At 40.6% G+C, this 25,216-nt stretch overlaps 1 protein-coding gene across 1 annotated transcript; it reads left to right on the top strand.

The window, feature by feature from the left end:
* Positions 1-2,213: 2,213 nt before the first annotated feature.
* Positions 2,214-17,054, top strand: LOC307018416 (ELMO domain-containing protein 1-like; the record flags this gene model as incomplete). The annotated part of the gene is made up of 9 exons (XM_079648647.1): positions 2,214-2,373; positions 3,653-3,681; positions 3,789-3,886; positions 5,439-5,568; positions 6,181-6,314; positions 7,894-7,962; positions 12,785-12,835; positions 13,856-13,989; positions 14,272-17,054. Coding segments are annotated over 9 exons (981 nt in total), but the record flags the coding sequence as incomplete, so codon positions are not given.
* Between the last annotated feature and the right edge of the window lie 8,162 nt (positions 17,055-25,216).

Genomic DNA, 25,216 nt, shown 5'->3' on the forward strand with positions numbered 1-25,216 from the left:
GTGTATTTTATTCGTCAAAACGTGAAGGAATTCATTCAAAATCTCCGTTTTCTGAGCCTGTTTTCCTTCGTTCATTTCGATCCACTGCAATGTCTTGTTTACACTAAATACTGCAGGATGTGTATTCCCAGTTCTCCCAGTGAAGGCGGATCGATTATCTTATTGTGGCCAGTATAAGTGGTTGTAAGGAGGAGGAGGCCTCTTAATTATGGAGCACATGTACACCAAGTCTCTATTAATAGATCTGTTGCTTTCTGTGTGTGGAAACCATTTCTGCAGAAAAAAAACATCCTGTAAAAAAATTACAAAGCAGGTCGAAATAATGAGGAATTAGATGCTTAGTCAAAAAATATTGATATATAAGTCTATATCTTGGGATGATATGTCTATATTTTGATATATATGTCCACATTTTGGATGCTAGTTCTACATTTTAAGTTGTTAAGGCCTTTTTTTGAGATGCTAAGTCTGTATTGTGGAGATGCTATGTCGTTATTTTGAGGACATGTCGTTATTTTGAGACATGTCGTTATTTTGAGACATGTCGTTATTTTGGGATGCTAGGTTGTTATTTTGGGATAGCCTATATGTCGTTATTTTGGGATGCTAATTGTCATTTTTTAGAGATGCTAGGTTGTTATTTTTGAGATATAAATCAACATTTTGGATGCTAGCTATATATTTAACATTGTTAAGGCCTTACTTTGAGATGCTTAGTCTATATTTGGAGATGTGGGTCATTATTTGAAATGCTAGGTTGTATTTTGAGAAGAAGTTATGTTGGGATGCTTAGTCTATATTTTCAGATGCTAACTCATTATTCTGAGATGCTTAGTCCTTTCTCTGACATGTTAAGTCATTATTTTGAGACATATGACGTTATTTTGGGATGCTAGTCTACAGTATGTTATGAGACGCTGTCGGTATTTTTAGATGCTAAGATATTTTTAAGTAATCGTTTCCTTATGCTAACTCATTATTCAGAGAATCTTAGTCGTCTTTATTTGAGTTGCTAAGTTACAAATAGGCCCTAATTCTGTGTTTCGGGATCTACAGGGACTACAAGATAAGTGTGTTCTTCCTTCTTTCCTAACGCTCAGAGAAAATCCAGAGGAGGATAGAAATCATTTAGTCTCCACGTTTTTGTGCATTTCCCAAAACACACATTTCCATTTTGGTCCTCAGTGTCATCTGTAAAAATAGCACACTTTGATCTGCTGCTGGTAGACGAGAAGTAACACACAATCTTATTTGTGTACTCTTATTGAGCCCATTTTACATGTTTACTCTGAATAAAATGCGATTTTTATTATGAATCCCCCAAATACTGAGCTAATAATCCGTAAAATCCTGTAAAAAAACATTTTTTTGCGATAAATAAGGAAACTGTATCAGGAGCTGCATTGACAGCTAATATAGAAAAAAAGTATTGAAAATGTTCATAACAATATCATTAACTGTTTTATTTTATTACCAAAACTCAACAAATATTCAATTTACTAACATGTAAAACCAAAAACAGCTTGACGTTTTTTTTTTCTCCCATTTATTGTTATTTTAGACTCCCAAGTCTATATTGTGATTATTTAGAGTACCAAGTCTTTACGTTTTTTCACTAACGGTTGAAGTGGTAGTTAATATAGGTCTGTAAAACAGAAAAAGTAATAAAAAAACTCAAAACAATATCATTTATTGTTTTATATTATTACCAAAACTCCCAAATATTCAATTTACTAACATGTAAGACCAACATTATTTTATCTAAATGTAATTTCCATTTAATATCAGTAGTAAATACTAAAATCAAGACTGCAAATAGTCCCTTTGTTCAGAGTATCCTCCATAGCAACAGTCTGCTCTCCTTAGCAACGGTCTGCTCTTCTTAGCAACGGACTGCTAGCGAAAAATAACAGACCCCTGGAATGTCCAAATCGACCAATCAGAACTGAGTATTCAACTAACTATATTTGTAGTATTTTTAACAGATGACACCAAAGTCCGTATCTCACCCTCTTTTGTCTTAATTTACATTATTTATTTCATATTCTGTTCTTGTACATATCATATTCTATCCACATGTATATAGACTTCTTCCACTATTTTTATTTTTTTATTTTATTATATATGTTGCGTTGTTGGAGGAGCTCAGGTCAGAAGCCATTGTTACAATGTAGCTTTGTGCATATGATGATAAAAACTTTGATTCTTGAATCTTTGAAATCTGCAGGGTGGTGACGCAGTTCTTCGTCTTCCTGTACTGTAAGTGTTTGTGGCGAGGACTGAAGTTCATCACCAGGAAGCTAACGGGTCGCTGCGAGCTGCAGAGGATCTGTTACAACAACAAGCATGGAGCCCGCAGGACCCTGAAGATAGGTAACTCTCACACTGCCTGATAATAAACTCATGTTTATTCAGCTTATAGTAATCAGAGGCGGGAAGCAACTAAGAACATTTACTCAAGTACTTTTTGTTAATTTTGAGGTACTTTACTTGAGTGTTTCCATGTTATGTTACTTTGTACTTCTAATTCAGAGGTACATGGTGTACTTCTACTCCCCTACATGTATTTATACCTTTAGTTACTTTACAGATGTGGATGAATGATGTGAAATCTAATCAACACTTAAATCAGACTTTAGTTCCACCTGGAGTAAATCCACAAGCTCCCCTGCAGTATACAAAGTCATTCAAACTAGCTGCACCTTTACCAGCTTTGAGAACACTTTCATGATCAATCATTATAAAACATATCATATCTATTATTCTGAAATGGACCAATCTGCACAACGACTACTTTTACTGTCGCTACTTTAACTATATTTTGATGAGAATACTTTTCTACTTTTACTTGAGGAACATTTTGAATGCAGGACTTTTACTGTAACAGAGTATTCCTACACTCTGGTACTTCTACTTTTACTCAAGTACAAGATCTGAGTACTTCTACTTTTACTGAAGTACAAGATCTGAGTACTTCTACTTTTACTCAAGAACAAGATCTGAGTACTTCTACTTTTACTCAAGTACAAGATCTGAGTACTTCCACTTTTACTCAAGTACAAGATCTGAGTACTTCTACTTTTACTCAAGTACAAGATCTGAGTACTTCTACTTTTACTCAAGTACAAGATCTGAGTACTTCTACTTTTACTCAAGTACAAGATCTGAGTACTTCTACTTTTACTCAAGTACAAGATCTGAGTACTTCTACTTTTACTCAAGTACAAGATCTGAGTACTTCTACTTTTACTCAAGTACAAGATCTGAGTACTTCTACTTTTACTCAAGTACAAGATCTGAGTACTTCTACTTTTACTCAAGTACAAGATCTGAGTACTTCTACTTTTACTAAAGTACAAGACCTGAGTACTTCTACTTTTACTCAAGTACAAGATCTGAGTACTTCTACTTTTACTCAAGTACAAGATCTGAGTACTTCTACTTTTACTCAAGTACAAGACCTGAGTACTTCTACTTTTACTCAAGTACAAGATCTGAGTACTTCTACTTTGCTCAAGTACAAAAATAATCTATGTCGCAGGAGGTGGAAATGTCCTGATTATCATTTCCTAGTTTGAGTGAGTTTTTGAAGTTATTGTAATAATATTAATAATAATAATAATTGATCTCACTTTCTGTTTTTCTTTTCCAGAATCATCTCTGCGGTGTTCCAAGAATGCGGTACGTCCCTCTGAATCCTCAGTTTGAATATCGGTGTCGTTTCATGTTTTAACTCTGATCAAATGACATCTTCCTCTTCTGTCTCCCTCCCTCCTCTTCCTCTGCAGCTGCTTCAGTCTGCGCTCAGCGTTCATCCTGATCAGGTGGAGAAGACCATCGAGGACATCATGGCGCTGAAGAAGATCAACCCTGACACCAACCCACAGTGAGACTTTAGACTTCATCCTTCTGTGAGGGTCTCTCAGGCAGTTAGCGTAACCCCTCTGAGTCAGAAAGAGTAGAAGCAACACTTTCCCAAAGGCCGCGGATGGAAATGAATTCAATCTACTACAAAGAGTATTTTCTGTCTTTGAGATTAACGATCCCTAATATTGTTTATTGTTAAAAACACAAACAACAAATAGCAAGGCTCATTTTGAATCTACTCCTAAATAATGTTAAAATTCACAAACAAAATAATATGAATTCAACAGTGAGCAAAAACAACAATTAAATGTAAAAAGACCTAAAATAAGAGTGTGAGGTGTATTTATGTATATATGAGTGAACATAGAGACAATGATAGTTCTTTTATTGAATATACAATGTTTTCACGAGAAACTTAGATTTGATCATTTTAAAAAGTTTGTTTCCAGGCCAGAGGTAGTGCCACTGATTCCATGGTTTAGTGTTGCTTTCTTCCTCAGCGACCATTAGAGCTCAGACTGAGCTGTAAGTCTCTCAGAATAACAGACAGCGTGTGGACGTTGATAGGTTCCTCTCTCACGATCACCATCTCTCCCCAGGCTGGGCGTGCTAAGCCATTTCTTTGAGATATAAGTAGTTAATTTGGGATGTTATGTCAGAAGCTAACTCATTATTCTGAGATGCTTAATCATTTCTTTAGGCGCGTTCACACCGCAGTACTTTTCCCACTTTAGTTCCGATATAGTTCTGAAATGTCGCGTTCACACCAAAAAGAGCCGGAACTAAAATGAGTTAATGAGAACCTTCTTACCCCCTTTCCCGTCCCTGCTAGAGAGCAGGGACTGTCGTGGGAGAAAAAGGTTCCTGTGTCTGATTGGCTGGGAGGATTGCAAACCACGCCCCGTCAAACTCCCAAAAAGTTTTGTGAAGCCGCCATTTTATTATCCTCGCATTAGCATGATTAGCATTAGCATTAGCCCAGCGCAGAAACGCAGAGAGACTAACTTATGGCAACACAAAAGAAAACATGGGAGCGGTGGAGATGAGGAGGTGTCTGCGTTCTGGTGATTTACTCTGAAGGCTTCAGTAGAAGCTGCTGGGAGTCCCAGCAGCTTCTACTGAAGCCAGTCCCCAACTCCGGGGACTTCCGGCCGGGGACTCCGGGTGGCAGTATACGCCGTGAAGTTGTTTGCGGTCTGCCAGTAAACCCAAAGCAGAAGAAGAAGAAGTGACGTCAGCGGCTTCATTTGCCTATTCCACCCTCAGAGACTTATTCCGGTGTGAACGCGATCTGTCCTTAGTTCATCAGAACTAAAGAGTTCTGATGAACTAAAGAGTTCTCATGAACCTTTGTGGGAAAAGTACTGCGGTGTGAAAGCGCCTCCTGAGATGCTAAATGCTGAAGTGAAATAATGAAGCACAGTTAGATGATCACTGGAAAAGCAGCATTTCATTTAGTAACAAATCTGCTTCCTCAGCAACCATTAGAGCTCAGACTGAGCTGTACGTCTCTCAGAATCACAGACAGCGTGTGGACGTTGATAGCTCTGGTTCCCCTCCTCTCTCCCCAGGCTGGGCATCTCTCTTCAGGCCAGCCTGCTGCAGATCGTGGGCTACAGGAAGCTGGTGGGAGAGGTGGAGAAACTACGCAGAGAACAATACGACTGTGAGAACCAAGAGCACGAGGACATGCTCATGAAGGTATATCTATAACCAGAGAGAGAGAGAGAGAGAGAGAGAGAGAGAGAGAGAGAGAGAGAGAGAGAGAGAGAGAGAGAGAGAGAGAGAAAGAGAGAGAGAGAGAGAGAAAGAGAGAGAGAGAGAGAGAGAGAGAGGGGATTGTTTTATAAGAAAGGAGAAACTCCAACTACTGTATGTAGCAGATACATGTATTGTAGTTATAGATTACTGTAACATGAAGTAATTGTGTGTGTGTGTGTGTGTGTGTGTGTGTGTGTGTGTGTGTGTGTGTGTGTGTGTGTGTGTGTGTGTGTGTGTGTGTGTGTGTGTGTGTGTGTGTGTGTGTGTGTGTGTGAATATGATATGTACAAGAACAGAATATGAAATTAAATAATTTACATTAAGACAAAATTAAATGATGATAACGGTGATAACTATTTATATAAATAAGTAGATTGCAAGATGACAACAGGAATGTTTTTCGAGGCTCAGGTGTTTAACAGTCTTCTGGCCTGTGGGATAAAACTGTCTCTGAGTCTGGTGGTCTTAGTCCGGATGCTGCGGTACCGCCTGCCAGACGGCAGCAGACAGGACAGTTTGATGGGGGGTCTTTATAATCCTGTTGTGTTGCAGCTGTGGAAGGAGCTGCGTCCCGACTCTCCTCTCACAGGAAGGATCTCTAAGCAGTGGTGTGAGATCGGGTTTCAGGGCAGCGACCCCAAGACCGACTTCAGAGGGATGGGACTGCTGGGGCTGAGCAACCTGCTGTGAGACACACTCTATCAAATATAACACCTATTAGGGTTAGACTTTAAAGGTCTCCTATCATGAAAATACACTTTTTGATGTATTTTATACATAAATATGTGTCCCTGGTCAAGAGGTGGGAAGTAGTGGAGTACAAATATTTTGCTACTGTACTTAAGTGCATTATTCTGGCATCAGTACTTTACTCCACTACTTATTTATTTTTCTGACGACTTTTTACTTTGACTTCTAACATGTTGAACTCAAATACCTGTACTTTCTACTTGTTACATTTTAAACACAAATACCTGTACTTTCTACTTCTTACATTTTAAACACAAATACCTGAACTTTCTACTTCTCACATGTTGAACTCAAATACCTGTACTTTCTACTTCTTACATGTTGAACACAAATACCTGTACTTTCTACTTCTTACATGTTGAACACAAATACCTGTACTTTCTACTTCTTACATGTTGAACACAAATACCTGTACTTTCTACTTCTTACATGTTGAACACAAATACCTGTACTTTCTACTTCTTACATGTTGAACACAAATACCTGTACTTTCTACTTCTTACATGTTGAACTCAAATACCTGTACTTTCTACTTCTCACATGTTGAACTCAAATACCTGTACTTTCTACTTCTCACATGTTGAACTCAAATACCTGTACTTTCTACTTCTTACATGTTGAACACAAATACCTGTACTTTCTACTTCTTACATGTTGAACACAAATACCTGTACTTTCTACTTCTTACATGTTGAACTCAAATACTTGTACTTTCTACTTCTTACATGTTGAACTCAAATACCTGTACTTTCTACTTCTCACATGTTGAACTCAAATACCTGTACTTTCTACTTCTTACATGTTGAACACAAATACCTGTACTTTCTACTTCTCACATGTTGAACTCAAATACCTGTACTTTCTACTTCTTACATGTTGAACTCAAATACCTGTACTTTCTACTTCTTACATGTTGAACTCAAATACCTGTACTTTCTACTTCTCTCATTTTCCAAACAGGCTGGTTCCTTTAGTCTGAATGTGTGTTTGGTGGCGTGATCATTATTATTTAGAGTCATTGCGTGCCTATTGATTTGAACACGATCCGTGTATCCATCATTTCCTGGTCTTCTCTAAAGAAGAGGGACCAATGGAAACGTTGTCATGTTGCCGTTGGTCACCATGGAAACATTCATTAGCTAACAATGACATTATTGTTCTATTAATATAAAGGGAGGTCAGGTACTCTTTAAAACAGCTGCTAGTTATGGGTACTTTTTACTGAAGTACATTTCAAAGCCTCTTTACTTTGACTTGAGTAAAGAAGTTTAGTCAGTACTTCTACTTTCACCAGAGTATTTTAAACACGAGTATCTGTACTTCTACTTGAGTAAAGGATGTGTGTACTTTTGACATCTCTGGTATTTTGAGCAAAACACTTCAGAGACATGTTTTTTTATATATCTGAGACCTATAATATGTGCCTAAAAATAGTATAATAGGAGACCTTTAACACACTATGGCCTACAGTACATGTGCCACCCTTTCTTAAACTCTCTGTGTGAATCTTTGCAGGTATTTCGCAGAACACGACAAAACCACGGCTCTGCAGATGCTCCACGACTCCCTGCAGCCGAAGCACAAGTAAGGCTAGTTTCTCACTCAATTTACACAAACATACGCTGAGTGACTAGGTGGAAAGTCTGTCTGTGTAAAGAGATCAGAGGCTGAAGGAGAGTAGATATCCATTAATGAGGCTGGTCAAATATACATGTGTTTATGGGATTTGGTTCATAGAAACAACGTAAAGCTAACTTTGCAGCCCTAAAACCCTGGAAATGATATCCCTCTTTTGCATATCTGACAACACTCTACACTCTCCAATGATTAGACGTATTGGAAGCTACATCAACTTATATTAATGCTCATAGGTGCATTCAAATACAAACATTAACAGGAAAGTAAACTGTAGCATAAATTACATGCAGCAGCAAGAGTGACTGACTAGCTAACAAGGCTAACTATCGTACATCAACTTTCTACTTTACAGCAAATCTAACGTTTGCTATCTATTTACCAAGTTAGCTATCAGATGGTGGCTATCTAGCTATCTATTGCCAAATGTGTGGGTATCTACATTTAAATTAGAATGATTATTTAACACCCTTGCTTCCCTAATATGCGTTATATGGATGAATTACCGCACATATTGGTCATCTAAATGGTTATTTTCTTACCTGAAAAAGTGTTATAACGTATTAACAGTTCATTCAAAAGCTTATGAACAGTTTCTATGGCAACCGTCCAGGATATCAGCTTTTATATATTTGGTATAGATTAACCCTTAAAGTATTATCACACAGAACAGAACAGCTAACAAACACATAAAAGCTGATCCACAAAAAGTCAGACATGTTTATAAAAAGTAAAAAAAAAAAAAAAAAAAGTGAGAATTTTGAAATAAATCAAGATATTTGAAAAAAGAAAGTCTAAAAAAGAAAAGTGAGAATTTCGAGAAAAAAAAGTGAGTTTTAAGAAAAAGTAAGATCTTTTTTTTCGGGGAAAAGAGAGAATTTCATAAAAAAATTAAGAGATTTTGAAAAAAGTGAGAAGTTTGAAAAAAGTGAGATTTTTGAAAATAATTCTGACTTCGTCCACATTAAAAAAAAAGTTTGGGAAACGTGACAATTATGGATATAGTCAGGAATTTGAAAATAACACCAAATTATTAGGAATATGTCTGAATTTTGACAACAAATAAAAAGAAGCAGATTCAGGCAGTAGTTATAGATTCACCTTCTAAGTGTTAGCCTTCTTGATTTGATGAAGCTTTGTAATCTTTTTGTTTTGATTTCTGCACGTTCTCCTCCATCACTCTGCATTCACTCCTCTCTGCTGACTTTACCCATCCCCACAGCTCCACCCCCACAGCTCCATCCCTACAGCTCCATCCCCACAGCTCCACCCCCACAGCTCCACCCCCACAGCTCCATCCCCACAGCTCCATCCCTACAGCTCCATCCCTACAGCTCCACCCCCACAGCTCCACCCCTACAGCTCCATCCCTACAGCTCCATCCCCACAGCTCCATCCCTACAGCTCCATCCCTACAGCTCCATCCCTACAGCTCCATCCCTACAGCTCCATCCCTACAGCTCCATCCCTACAGCTCCATCCCCACAGCTCCATCCCCACAGCTCCATCCCTACAGCTCCATCCCCACAGCTCCATCCCTACAGCTCCATCCCTACAGCTCCACCCCCACAGCTCCACCCCTACAGCTCCATCCCTACAGCTCCATCCCCACAGCTCCATCCCTACAGCTCCATCCCTACAGCTCCATCCCTACAGCTCCATCCCCACAGCTCCATCCCCACAGCTCCATCCCCACAGCTCCATCCCCACAGCTCCATCCCCACAGCTCCATCCCCACAGCTCCATCCCTACAGCTCCATCCCTACAGCTCCATCCCTACAGCTCCACCCCTACAGCTCCACCCCCACAGCTCCACCCCTACAGCTCCATCCCTACAGCTCCATCCCTACAGCTCCATCCCCACAGCTCCATCCCTACAGCTCCATCCCCACAGCTCCACCCCTACAGCTCCATCCCTACAGCTCCACCCCTACAGCTCCACCCCTACAGCTCCATCCCTACAGCTCCATCCCTACAGCTCCATCCCTACAGCTCCATCCCCACAGCTCCATCCCTACAGCTCCATCCCCACAGCTCCACCCCTAAAGCTCCATCCCCACAGCTCCATCCCCACAGCTCCACCCCTACAGCTCCATCCCTACAGCTCCACCCCTACAGCTCCACCCCCACAGCTCCATCCCTACAGCTCCACCCCCACAGCTCCACCCCCACAGCTCCACCCCCACAGCTCCACCCCTACAGCTCCATCTCTACAGCTCCACCCCCACAGCTCCACCCCCACAGCTCCACCCCTACAGCTCCATCTCTACAGCTCCACCCCCACAGCTCCACCCCCACAGCTCCATCCCTACAGCTCCACCCCTACAGCTCCACCCCCACAGCTCCATCCCCACAGCTCCACCCCCACAGCTCCATCCCCACAGCTCCATCCCTACAGCTCCACCCCTACAGCTCCACCCCTACAGCTCCACCCCTACAGCTCCATCCCCACAGCTCCATCCCCACAGCTCCATCCCTACAGCTCCATCCCCACAGCTCCATCCCTACAGCTCCATCCCTACAGCTCCATCCCTACAGCTCCACCCCTACAGCTCCACCCCCACAGCTCCATCCCCACAGCTCCATCCCTACAGCTCCACCCCTACAGCTCCATCCCTACAGCTCCATCCCTACAGCTCCATCCCTACAGCTCCATCCCCACAGCTCCATCCCCACAGCTCCACCCCCACAGCTCCATCCCCACAGCTCCATCCCTACAGCTCCATCCCTACAGCTCCATCCCTACAGCTCCATCCCTACAGCTCCATCCCCACAGCTCCACCCCTACAGCTCCATCCCCACAGCTCCATCCCCACAGCTCCATCCCTAAAGCTCCATCCCCACAGCTCCATCCCTACAGCTCCATCCCTACAGCTCCATCCCTACAGCTCCACCCCTACAGCTCCACCCCTACAGCTCCACCCCTACAGCTCCATCCCTACAGCTCCATCCCTACAGCTCCACCCCTACAGCTCCATCCCTACAGCTCCACCCCTACAGCTCCACCCCTACAGCTCCACCCCTACAGCTCCATCCCTACAGCTCCATCCCTACAACTCCACCCCCACAGCTCCATCCCCACAGCTCCATCCCCACAGCTCCATCCCCACAGCTCCATCCCTACAGCTCCATCCCTACAGCTCCACCCCCACAGCTCCATCCCTACAGCTCCACCCCTACAGCTCCATCCCTACAGCTCCACCCCCACACCTCCATCCCTACAGCTCCACCCCCACAGCTCCACCCCCACAGCTCCATCCCTACAGCTCCATCCCTACAGCTCCATCCCCACAGCTCCACCCCCACAGCTCCATCCCTACAGCTCCATCCCTACAGCTCCATCCCTACAGCTCCACCCCCACAGCTCCATCCCTATAGCTCCATCCCTACAGCTCCATCCCCACAGCTCCATCCCTACAGCTCCACCCCTACAGCTCCATCCCTACAGCTCCATCCCTACAGCTCCATCCCCACAGCTCCACCCCTACAGCTCCATCCCTACAGCTCCATCCCCACAGCTCCATCCCCACAGCTCCATCCCTACAGCTCCACCCCCACAGCTCCATCCCCACAGCTCCATCCCTACAGCTCCATCCCCTACAGCTCCACCCCCACAGCTCCATCCCCACAGCTCCATCCCCACAGCTCCACCCCCACAGCTCCATCCCCACAGCTCCATCCCTACAGCTCCATCCCTACAGCTCCATCCCTACAGCTCCATCCCTACAGCTCCATCCCTACAGCTCCATCCCCACAGCTCCATCCCTACAGCTCCACCCCCACAGCTCCATCCCCACAGCTCCACCCCCACAGCTCGATGTCTTTCACTTCTTTATCTCCGCTGCTGCTTGTATTGTTTCTCATCTCAGAGACGCCTCATTTCACAAAGACTTCTTCTTCTTTTCCTCCACCTCTCATGCACTGTGGTGGGATCACACACAGAAAGCAAAGGTACTTTATTTCACTTTCTCTCTCTCTTCTCTGCGTTCATTGCTTCCTCATGCGCTTAAAGCACCGAACACCGTTTACTTTGTTTATTCATCACATTTCTTAATCTGTGCTCCGTCATCTCACTCATAAAACACACAGAGAGAGTCTGGGAACTGTTTTTATTTCACACAATTTTCCGATTGGGTAATATTATATTATTATATTATTATATTATTATATTAAACGCCACATTTGAGTTAATAAGAGAGAAATGGCAGGTGACAATATAGTGTGTGTGTTATTATAATTAGTATTAAAATAAGTTAATAATTCGGTCAAGAGTCAGTTATTAATTAATTAAAACCGTTTTTACATTTTTCATTTTTTTTTTACTTTTTGCGAATATTCATTTTATTTGTTATTCTCTTTTTAAACTTTTCACAAATGTTACTCTTTTTCTATTTTACTTTTGACAAGTTTAACTTTTTAAAACCTTTGATTAATTTCACTTTTTTTATTTAATTTTTACTTTTGACAATTTCTTTATTTTTTTTACTTTAAAAAAAAACTTTTGTTAAAACTCTTGACTCTTTTGACTTTTTTATTTCTATTTATAGATTTAACCTTAAAAAGGCCTCAGTAAAATGCATTCCAGGCAAAATGAATCCAAACACCTCACAGAACATTTAAAGAAAGTAACTTGTACAAGTCTTGTACTTTTGTACGTCTGTACCACCTGTTCCCACATCAAACATTATCAAAGGTAACTCCCTGGTGAGTTTAAGCAGTTTTAATGAGTTTTGTTCCACAGACAGAACATGACTCAGTGTTTCCTTCACAGTGAGACAAACAGCCCTGAGTGGGAACAGAAGAACATCGACAAAGCTATCGGGTAAGTGTCAAACACAATGCTAACACAAATAAATATCAATAAGATTTTGTTTACTGAAGTGTATTCTGTAAGAAGAAGATATTTAGTTTTTATTTGTAGGAAAACATGCCTTCATGAAGCATATTCAGGAAGTGTACCAACACTGAAACACATGAGCTATACTGCAGTTTAAAAAAGCAGGAATAAAATCTGAGCTCAGTTTTAGTTCAACACACACTATTTGTGACTATACTACCTGCTGAATTAAAAATAGAACAAATGAAGCAAAGAAAGTGGAAACAGTGAAGCAGGTTAAGGCAGTATAGATTCACACTGAAAGTATGAGAGAACAGAACAGCGTACAGAGACAGGAAAGCTGATCCACTCAGAATTCTTATAAAGTCAGAATTTTTTTCAAACTTTTAAAAAAAGTAGTCGGAAATTGATAAAATATAGAGATTTGGAAATATGTCAGAAATGTTTTCGAAAAAGTCAGAAATTTGAAAAAAGTGATAATTGTGGAAAAAGTTAGAACTTTGAAAAAAGTGATACCTTTGAGAAATGTTTTCGAAAAAGTGAGAATTATGTAAAAAGTCAGGAATTCGAAAAAAGGGAGAATTTTGAAAAAAAAAGTGAATTTAGAAAAATGTTTTCGAAAAAGTGAGAATTATGTAAAAAGTTAGGAATTTAAAAAAAGTGAGAATTTTGAAAAAAAGTTAACATTCTGAAAAAAGTGAACATTTTGAAAAAAAGCGAGGATGTTGTGAAAAGTCAGGATTTTGTTTTAAAATTGATCTTGGAATTTCTTTTGAAAAAAAGTGAGAATTTGGAAAAAATAGTCAGAACATTTAAAAAAAAAAAAGGCAATTTTGATAAAGACCGGATTTTTTGAAATCTCCGAATTTTTACTGAGATTTGAGAAAAAAGTGAGAATTTTAAAAAAAGTCAGGAATTTGAAAACAGTGACATTTTTGAGAAAGAAGTTAGACATTTAAAAAAACATTGTAATCCACCGTATTGTTGTTGTTGTTGTTGTTGCAGTTACTCCTTTGCCATCGTGGGCATCAACATCACAGACCTGGCGTTCTCTCTGCTGATCAGCGGAGCTTTGAAGACGCATCTTTATAACGTAGCTCCAGAAACACCAAGTCTGAGAGACCTGCAGCAGACCTTCTGTGAGGACACACACACACACACACACACACACACACACACACACACACACACACACACACACACACACACACACACACACACACACACACACACACACACACACACACACACACACACACACACACACACACACACACACACACACACACACACCTACACTTTACTCCCCATGTATCAGAGTATTTCCCCCCTGCGTTTTTTTTCTACTTCATTAAAACATCTTAAGCCCCTCCCTCCCCTGCTCCCTGCTCTAACAACGGATCTACTTTCTCTGGCGGAAGGTTACCTGATGCAGGAGTTCCAGCGGTTCTGGGTGGACGAGGATCCGTCCGACATCATGGAGTTCAACCGCGTCCGGAGCAAGTTCCACCGCCGGATCCTCCGCCAGCTGAAGGACCTCGACACCGCTCTGTGTCCCCACTTCACCGCCTCCGACCTGCACCTGGTCAACCTCTAAACACACACACACACTCTCTCTCACACACTGGACGTCCGGTAGGCCAAAAAAAAAGTAGTAAAATCTGTAGATCTTTCAAAAAGCTGGACGAATCTGGGGAGACTCTTCCTTCTCTGCTCAGCTAACGTCATGTCGCGTCACTGCCAAAAGCTCACACACACACACACACACACACACACACACACACACACACACACACACACACACACACACACACACACACACACACACACACACACACACACACACACACACACACACACACACACACACACACACACACACACACACACACACACACACTGCCTCTCCTCCACCAGCATCAGAGATATGACCGTAGCGATTGTAGCTGTGCATGAGGAGGCTGCACCACACTCATCATTTTGCTTTAATCTTTTATAAATATATAAGTTGATTGTACACCTCACTTATGTGCTTTTATTCTCATAACAAACCAAATGTACACTTAAAAAAAAGTAGATTTTAGCGACGTAGTGCTCTTATCACTTCAGAATATTTTGGCAATCAGCTGTCGGCTTATTTTGTAAATCAAGAGCTATTGATATTTAATTTTAAAGAAGCTAATAGAAGTATTGCTGGCGCTCATTCAATCAGATCATCTGTGTGTGTGTGTGTGTGTGTGTGTGTGTGTGTGTGTGTTAGCTGTCGATTGTACTTTTTTAAACGTCACATTACAGACTTCTCCGTGCCAAAATATCGAATGTGGAGAAATGTAACTCACAGCAGAGCAGTAGTTTGTTGTGAGCTCAAATGTACATTTTGTAAACCTGCAAAAATAATGTTCAGAAATAATAATTACGTTTATGGAGTTCCAAGTTAGTTAAGTGTTTCATACTTTTAACTTTTAACTTTTTTAATTTAATTTATTCTAACTACTTTGTACCATTTTATTTTATTTTGTACATTCTTATTTTTCTTATCATTTTTTTCATATGTTTCTTATTTTATTCTTATTTTTGTAATTATTTTATTCTTAATTATATATTTTTTATTTTATTCTTGTTTTATGTTTAATTAATTGTTATCTTTATTGATTTGTGATTGTATTTAAATGTCCTCTTGCTATTTCAGTTTAAACTACTGATCATTATTTTTACAGGTTTGCCTAAAAACCTTCGCCTTTGCTTTGAGTTGTGAATGTTTCCTCTCGATTGTTTGACTTCTTTTCATTCATTGAATGTGACACACACGTTGTTTCAGCCAAAGCAATAATTTACATTAACGTCAGAGCACAGTTATTAATGTGTTACTTTGCACCGAGCGTGCCTCACTAATGTTTGATTTATTAACTCAGAGCTGAGAGCCAATCACAGCCGCTGCAGGATTTGAGGGAAATTAATATAAAGTCTTCTCCATCGTTATCTATCGTTCTTACCATGAAGAAATAACCAAAATAATGTCCTTATGAATGCAACACGTCGGCAACAGCACGATAAATAACGTGCACAATGCACAGTTGCTCCGTTAATAATGAAGCGGGTGATTTTAATTAAAAACAGCCGATATCTGACGGTGAAAAAGACCAAAAAAGCAGAATTTAAAGGCGTTAAGCCACCAGCAAACATATTTATGAAATATAAGACTGTCTTTATTTTACCCCAAAAGACAGATTGTCTAAATACTAACACTACATACATCACTAAATCACCAACAAATACCATTATGTTCATTTTAAATACATTCTCTGGTGGGAAAAAATATAAAATCATCATAAATGTTAGAAAAAATTAGGCCGTAGGAAAGAAGGAAACCTGCTCCACAAATGTTTTAATGTCAAATTCCATCGAGAAAAGCAGTAGATAAATGTACATTTGTGGAAACATTTCGTGTTTTAGGAGAAATTGATATATGTAATAAGTCTTCTCCATCATTATCTATCTGTCCAAATAATGTTCTTATCAATGCAACACGTCGGCAACAGCACGAGAAATAACATAAGAAATGCACAGTTGCTCTGTCAATAATTAATTGGGTGATTTTAATTTTAAAAAGCATAAAAATGAAAGTTAAAAATGCTGAATATACTGTAGAGGCGTTGAACCGCCAGGCAACACGGGAAAAAAGACATTGAAACTATCCTGCAAGCATATTTATTAGCTATAAAAGTGTCTTTATTTGACCCCAAAAGACAGATTGTCTAAATACTAACACTACATACATCACTCAATCACCAAGAAATACAATTATATTCATTTTAAATACATTTTCTGGTGGACAAATATTTAAAACCATCATAAATGTTACTTAAAATGAGATAAAGAAAGAGGGAAACCTGCACCAACAAAATGTAATATCCAATTTCATGGGGAAAAAAACTAAAATGTGAGGAAATCTTACAAAAAGAAACCTAATTTGGTGCAGATTAAATGATATTTAAATTAAAAACAGCAGATATCGGAGAGTAAAAGTGCTGAATATAGAGGCGTTGATCCGCCAGGCAAAGCAGGAAAAAAGAACGATTCTGCAAAAATATTTATGAGCTGAGTCTTTATTTGACCCCGAAAGACACACGACACTCAAAATTACAAAATGAATACAATTATATTAATTTTAAATACATTAGTTCGTGAAAAAATAAAAAAATAATCACCATACAGTAAATGATACATACGAGTTAGACAGGCTGTAGGAAAGAGGGAAACCTGCACTAACAATGTTTAATGTCAAATTCCACTGAGAGAAAAAAGCTAAATCTATGAGGAAATCTTGCAAAAATAATAATTTGGTTGAAATGTTATTTTGAATGAAGCAGCACGTCACCGAAGGTCTCTGCAGAACCAGCTTGTCTCTCAGCTCTGAGTCCTATAGTTTTATGAAACCACCTCACGTCTGTTTCTTTACTTGAGCTAATGTATTGCTCTGAGACATGAACCATATATTTCCCTGCCATGCTTGCACTGTGGATTGTGTTTAAATAGATTAAAATAACTTTGACGAGTCAGAGGTTTTTATTGAATTGCTTTGCACTAGGAAGCGGTTTCCTTTGTTAGCGACGCTGTAAATCTGCTTTAAGCGCCTCTTTGACTGCATGATGCTCTTTCTATCGTCACAGCTTTCTGTATTATAGAGTATTCATATTATATATATTGTTAATGTGTGCTTCATTTGTCTGTGCTGTACTTTTTGAGATCACAATAAAGACTAAGTGTCGGGAAAAAAAACTACAGATGACGTTTCATTTGATGTTTTTCCAACAGAACAAATAGAAATGTATAAAAGTGTTTGCTTTCCTTTCAGAGTTTTATAATAAGATTTATTCAGTACATTTTAGATCATTTATATACAAATGGATAGATTATTATATTACATGATATATTTTGACATGTGTGGATAACCTGAATTCAATCAGGAGAGACCGTTTTGATAGAATACATATTTATTGCCAGGAATACAGAAATGAATGTGATGGAGTTTTGGCGATTAGGCCCCGTTGTGCAGGAGTATCATTCGGGAGGGGAGAACCGATCCGATGAAACCCCCCGGGGTCTAGACCCTGGTGGTGGTGAATGGATAGTTGGGGTTGGTCTGAAGGGGAGGGGCTTAGCTTGACCCTGGTGGTGGTGAATGGATAGTTGGGGTCGGTCTGAAGGGGAGTGGCTTAGCTTGACCCTGGTGGTGGTGAGTGGGTAGTTGGATCGGTCTGAAGGGGAGGGGCTTAGCTTGACCCTGGCGGTGGTGAATGGATAGTTGGGGTTGGTCTGAAGGGGAGGGGCTTAGCTTGACCCTGGTGGTGGTGAATGGATAGTTGGGGTCGGTCTGAAGGGGAGTGGCTTAGCTTGACCCTGGTGGTGGTGAATGGGTAGTTGGATCGGTCTGAAGGGGAGGGGCTTAGCTTGACCCTGGTGGTGGTGAATGGGTAGTTGGATCGGTCTGAAGGGGAGGGGCTTAGCTTGACCCTGGTGGTGGTGAATGGATAGTTGGCTCGGTCTGAAGGGGAGTGGCTTAGCTTGACCCTGGTGGTGGTGAATGGATAGTTGGGGTCGGTCTGAAGGGGAGGGGCTTAGCTTGACCCTGGATTCAGAGGGACAGGAGGTGAACAGGGGGAAGGAGGGTTGCGTCGAGTCACCTGAAATTACAGCTGTCAGAGGGGAGAGCAGATTTTAAAAGGGTTAGCGGAGCGCTATGATAGGCTTGTGAGAATAGAGCGAAGTGATTGGTTAAGCTGGGGAGTGACGTCCCCCGATCACTTATTGAGAGGAGAGAGAGCAGTAACTTGCGCTGAGCTTCATAAGTACCTGGTTGCCAAGTTTATTTAATATTTGTATTTTTTAATATACTATATTATATGATGTTATATTATATTATAATGCAATATACATGTGTATCAAATGTTTTACTATATATACAACTGGATACATTAATAGTAAAGTACTGCATTATCCTATTATATATCCTTTTAAATGATATGATATATTTTTAAATACATTTGTATAGCATTTTCGTATTTACAATCCTTGAATTGATTAATTTAATTAATGTAGTGGTGTAGAAAGTATAAGGCAGTGGAATTGAATTATAAAGTCGTATACAATGGGTGCACGCTATTATAAGTATAAGCACCTCAAATGTGTACTGAAGAGCAATATTTGAGTAAATGTACTCCAACACTGCTGTAGGGTATTTTGCTTTAATAATTAAATCACAATAATATATGCACCCGATCTTAATAAACCTTCATTTACCTCTGTGTTGCTGTATTTAATGAGCCAGCAGAGGGCAGTAGGCTCACATCTTATGAGACACTGAATATCAACTGAGGCAGGGAACAAAAAAAAGATGTGTATAAAGACATTATATTAAGGTTGTAAATGTGGTTTTTGAAATGAGAAATGTTCCCATAGATAGTAGATTAGCGTTTCATCGCTGCATGAGGTCTGTAAGATGTGTGTTTGTGTTTCTCACCGGCTCAGAGGACAGGGTTAATGTGTTCTCTGATCCCCGCTGAGACAGATGACGCATTGCAGCAGTAAAACAATACAGTCCATAATGACAGGAACACACCGCTGGGTTTAAACGGGTTCTCCACCTGAATGATCCATTACAACATGTGATTCACAAATAGCCTCTGGTGACTCTCAGTTTACATTCTGGAGCTGCTTTATAGAAACTAATGAATGGGAAATGTATTTTCTTTTTGAATGCAGAAAATAGTTATCAAATAAAATACAAGAAAAATTCCCAACTTTCTGAGATAACTCACATTTTGAATACAAAACTGTCCGAGCACGCATTCGATCCGATTCGATTTGATCGTGATGCGATACGATAGAATAGGATATGATTAGAACGATACGATACAATCTATTTGAGATGCGATTTGAGACGATATGATAAGATACGATACAGTTCGATGCAAAAGGATACGTTGCAATACGACATGATATGAATGATGTGATTTGATGCGATACGATGAATAAGATACACTAAGGTTAGATTCAACAAGATACGTTACGAAACAAAAGGATAATATATGATATGATTCGATTCAACGCGATACGATACGTATCATATGATAACATTAGATACAAATTGATGCAGACAATATGAAACGATAAGGCACGATACAATTTAACACAAAACGATACCGAATGATACTCTTCAATACGATACGGTTCGATACCATTCGATCGTTTTGATTATATTCGATACACTTTGAAACGATACAACATTACGATACAATTTGATTCTATCTATTTGATACGATTCAGTAAGAAAAGGTACGATTCTATACAATTTAAAAGTATACGATATAATATGATACAATTATACTTTATTGTCTGAAACCTTTCTTGCATCACAGCAGCTTCCAATGCAACATCAACAAGGACACATGTTCAGCTAAGAAACAAGGAAACAGACTTTTAACAAAACACATCACTGGAGAATTAAAACAACGTTACTGCAAAAGAAAAGCAGAATCAGCCGCCTGTCCTTCAACACTTTTCTCCTTCGACATATAATCAACTTGTCCAGCCTTGTCGATAAAGCTTTAGACTCTTGTATCTGAACGTCTCGTAGAAGTGCACTAACACAAACACACTCGTCAGACCCGTCGGATGTGTGTTCCCTAACATCAGAGAGTGTGTAGTGATAACAGGAGTGTGTATTCATACCATCAGAGCGCTGTGCTAATGAGAGCTCAGTCCAAACTGCAGGACTTCCTGTCTGTGGTCAGCACTTCTGCCTGCACAAACTACATCTACAGACGTGTTTGCATGGGAGATCTAGTAACGTAACATTATTTAGTAGTGGGTTGGTGTATTCTAACCTATTCTGTGTATTGTGTTTTCCATAGATACGATAGAGATTACTTCTGCAATCATCCAAAAGGTACAAATCCCATTGGCTTTTTCTGAAGGGATGCCACCGGGTCGACTAACAAAATACATAATTGCACTACTCGAGCAAGAAATGCAACAAAAACACTTATAGATTCAAGATTTATAGAATTGAATGTCATATGCACAGTAGCTACAGTATGGCAATCAAAGTGTGAAGTCCAAGGCTCCTCCAACAATGAAACATAATATATAAGACATAACACAATTAAAAAAAGGCCAAGAAGCTTTAAATTCTGCCCCCAAGTGGAGACGACATATTGACATGTTATCACAAAGCTTAATATGAAAGCTGCGTTCTGTGGGGACAGAAACTCAAGATGGATCTCACCATTGTCAAAGTTTATAGATTTGTTTTAATCTTTACGGTCTACTGTATAGTTTCTACTTTTGAATGCTGTTGTTTGAGATGTTTAATTTCTGGTATTGTTTAGTTCAACTCTTTAATTTCTACTTGTGTGCAATGCCTTGTTTTGTTTTGTTGTTGAAACAAAAAAAAATCAAAATTTGGCATCAATAAAATACCTCTTATCTTATTTTAGGGAGCATCACTGTCAGTACCTCTAAACGTCCATGTGGTGGCGCTAGTGGGCAACAAAACCACTTCCTTCACCTTCAGATGACTACTGTACCTTCAGAAAATCCCCATAATGCAAAGGGTCAGGAATATGAGTCTGCAGTCCAACAGTTTCACACACCTGACACTGCTTTTTATTCTCAATTTTAAACCACATGCACACATAAAACACCGGCGCTTCAAGTGTTTGTTCTTTTCCCAAGAACATCGATTCCCTATGTTTTCCAAGACAATCGATTTGATGCAGAGGAGCAGAGAAATGCTGCCACAGTTTTCATGTTTGCAGCAGCTCTAATTATGTTAAATTCATCAACGCTGCCTCATTGATTAAACACAGGCTGCAGATATATAATGTTATACAGCATGAATCAAGCTGTGTTTATATCAAAGAGTCACCAGCACGGATGCATACATCAATGTGAGAGTCCAAATGATTTCATTAAAGGTCCCATGTCATGGCCATTTCTACTGATCATGATTCCATTGTTGAGGTCTACTAGAATAGATTTACATTGTTCAATGTTCCAAACTCACATTGGTTTCTCATCCAGCATCTCTGTATAGTACGTGTATTCACTCTCTGTCCTAAACGCCCCCCCCCCCCCAGTGAGCCCAGTGTGCTCTGATTGGTCGGGACGTTGCGAGGCTCGTTGCTGCTTCGAGCTGCTGCGAGGAGCGGACAGGCTTCCGGGTCGGCGATACAGCGAGAACAAGCGAAACTCATCCTGAGCACACACAAACACTCACAGCCGAAGTAAAAACAATAAGTGTGGTTTGATATTGAGTAAGAGAAAGGTTTCTAACGCTGTGAGCATGGGTCTGCAGAGAGCATTTCTCCACCATCCCAATTTAGCAGCCCGAAAAACGTTTACCCATTTAAACAGTCGTGGTAGACACCTTGTTTGTTTTAAACATCATAAATACACAAACAACAATGAATACTTACAGGTTGTGTACCCGAATCTCCCGCTGGTCCAAACAAAGTAGGAACAGCTTTGTTCTTCAGTGCCCTACGCTGAACATATCCGGCATGAATCACTGACAGGTTTGGGAAGCTTTGTTTCGTGAAAGGCTGGTAGAGGGTGTGGCCTCTGGGTGTTCACACGTCACAGTACCATACTTGTCAACCCTCCCGATTTTCGCGGGACACTCCCGATTTCATTGCCCTCTCCCGGTTTCCTCCCGGGGTCATATTTCTCCCGCATTTCTCCCGATTTCTGACAAAATCAGATTTACACACGACTGTTTCCACTCGGACTTTAATACAGCTACACCATTGTTTGGTTTCCATGGTAACACGTCTCTTTAGTAACGCGCGCAACTCAAAGTCTGAGGGTGAGGCAGATATTCACAGAAAACAGAACAAGAATCGACAACTACTCTACTCTCTGCTCACTCCTTTCCCAGCCCACACGCTCCATCAAGGACGGTGCTACAGGCCGCAAGGCAGTGCACTTACAGCTACAATAAGCATGTTAATGTTAACCTAACAGCTCCGGCGATCCACTAGCACCCCCCCCCCCCCCCCAACTTTGCATTGCTCCCGATTTCTGAGGTCTAAAGGTTGGCAAGTATGCACAGTACCCAGGAAGTAAACAATGGAAAAAGAGAAATGTCCAACGAGGCGTTCTGGGGCAGCATAGACTGTTAGAGTTTTACTCCCTACGGCCTACGGGCTGTACTTTGAGGGTTTGTGACTCTGCAGACCGTTTACATGCAGAAAAACCTTCATAACACACAAGGGGACGGGTACTAACCAGAAAAGCATGACATGGGACTTTTTAAACTGCAGAAACACTGGAGCGGTTCATCCTGTCTCATTTGTTACCAGGGAAATGAGGAATAGAGCTAAGAATTTAAAAACAAACATCCGGACGTTTGCTAATTTAATCCTAGTTTTTTAATGTAATCTGCAATAAATAGATGCCTGAGTCAAATCTATTTGAACTCGGGGTAGCTCCACTCATCAGCGCTGAATTATTTATTTAACTGCATGGAAATTAATCACATTTCTCTTTATTTATTCTGAAAAATGATGGGATCTTTTTGCAATATTATACGAAATGATGATGAGTAAAGACAAACAGTAAATTAATCTGCAATGACTTTGATGAACAACAAACAATAAGTGTCTTTTCAAACTAAATAGCCAAATGTTTCCTGATTTGTTTCTTTATCATTTAAAACTAAGAAAACTGAATTCATTAGAGGTTATAATCGTGCTGTCTAATGAAACAAAGCATCTGAATGCATTATAATTGGGCTGTTGTGACATTTTCAGCATTTAACACGTTAGTCTGACTTTTAAAGACAAAAGGATTCATTGATTCATCGAGAAATTAGATTTGTTTTCCAAATAATAGGCGTGGAAAAAATCTAGGAATATCACTTCTATTGAGTGTTTTTAAGACGTGTGTTGGTGGAAAGGTCAGCTAAATCATTAGGGATCATCCTATAAAGACTATGAGTATTCACCCAACATTTAACAGTCATTTCACCTTTAGCTATCAAGATATCCTTTATGTTGTTGGGGAATTTACAGCGAGGTTTGTAGCTACTGTTTGAGAGCAGCCGGTTAACTTAGAAAAACACGTCAACAATGTTTTATAATTCCTCAGAGCCTAAACAATCAATCAATCAATGTTTATTTATTTAGCCCAATATCACAGATGTTACATTTGTCTCAGTGGACTTCACAGTTTGTATAGAATATCAGTATGACAACACGACACCCTCTGTCCTTAGACCCTCTGTCCTTAGACACTCTGTCCTTTGACCCTCTGTCCTTAGACCCTCTGACCTTAGACCCTCTGTCCTTAGACACTCTGTCCTTAGACCCTCTGTCCTTGGACCCTATGTCCTTAGACCCTCTGACCTTAGACCCTCTGTCCTCAGACCCTCTGTCCTTAGACACTCTGTCCTTAGACCCTCTGTCCTTAGACCCTCTGACCTTAGACCCTCTGTCCATAGACACTCTGTCCTTAGACACTCTGTCCTTAGACCCTCTGTCCTTAGACCCTCTGACCTTAGACCCTCTGTCCTTAGACACTCTGTCCTTAGACCCTCTGTCCTTAGACCCTCTGACCTTAGACACTCTGTCCTTAGACCCTCTGTCCTTAGACACTCTGTCCTTAGACCCTCTGTCCTTAGACCCTCTGACCTTAGACCCTCTGTCCTTAGACCCTCTGTCCTTAGACACTCTGTCCTTAGACCCTCTGTCCTTAGACCCTCTGACCTTAGACCCTCTGACCTTAGACGCTCTGTCCTTAGACCCTCTGTCCTTAGACCCTCTGTCCTTAGACACTCTGTCCTTAGACCCTCTGTCCTTAGACCCTCTGTCCTTAGACCCTCTGTCCTTAGACACTCTGTCCTTAGACCCTCTGTCCTTAGACCCTCTGACCTTAGACCCTCTGTCCTTAGACCCTCTGACCTTAGACACTCTGTCCTTAGACCCTCTGTCCTTAGACCCCCTGACCCTAGACCCTCTGTCCTTAGACCCTCTGTCCTTAGACCCTCTGTCCTTAGACCCTCTGACCTTAGACCCTCTGTCCTTAGACACTCTGTCCTTAGACCCTCTGGCCTTAGACCCTCTGTCCTTAGACCCTCACATCGTACAAGGAAACACTTCCAGAGAAACCCCACAGTTTAAAGGGGAACATGGAGAAACCTCAGGGAGAGCAACAGAGGAGGGATCCCTCTCCCAGGACGGACAGACGTGCAATAGATGCCGTGTGTAAATCAAAGAGATAATATATTTACAGCGTAGGTGGTCCGAATGTTTGGAAAGACCAAATGTTTGGAAATGCATGTGTCTGTAATAAGAAGATGAATCC

This window comes from Notothenia rossii, assembly GCF_949606895.1.
Source record: "Notothenia rossii genome assembly, chromosome: 9".
Classification (NCBI taxonomy): Eukaryota; Metazoa; Chordata; class Actinopteri; order Perciformes; family Nototheniidae; genus Notothenia; species Notothenia rossii.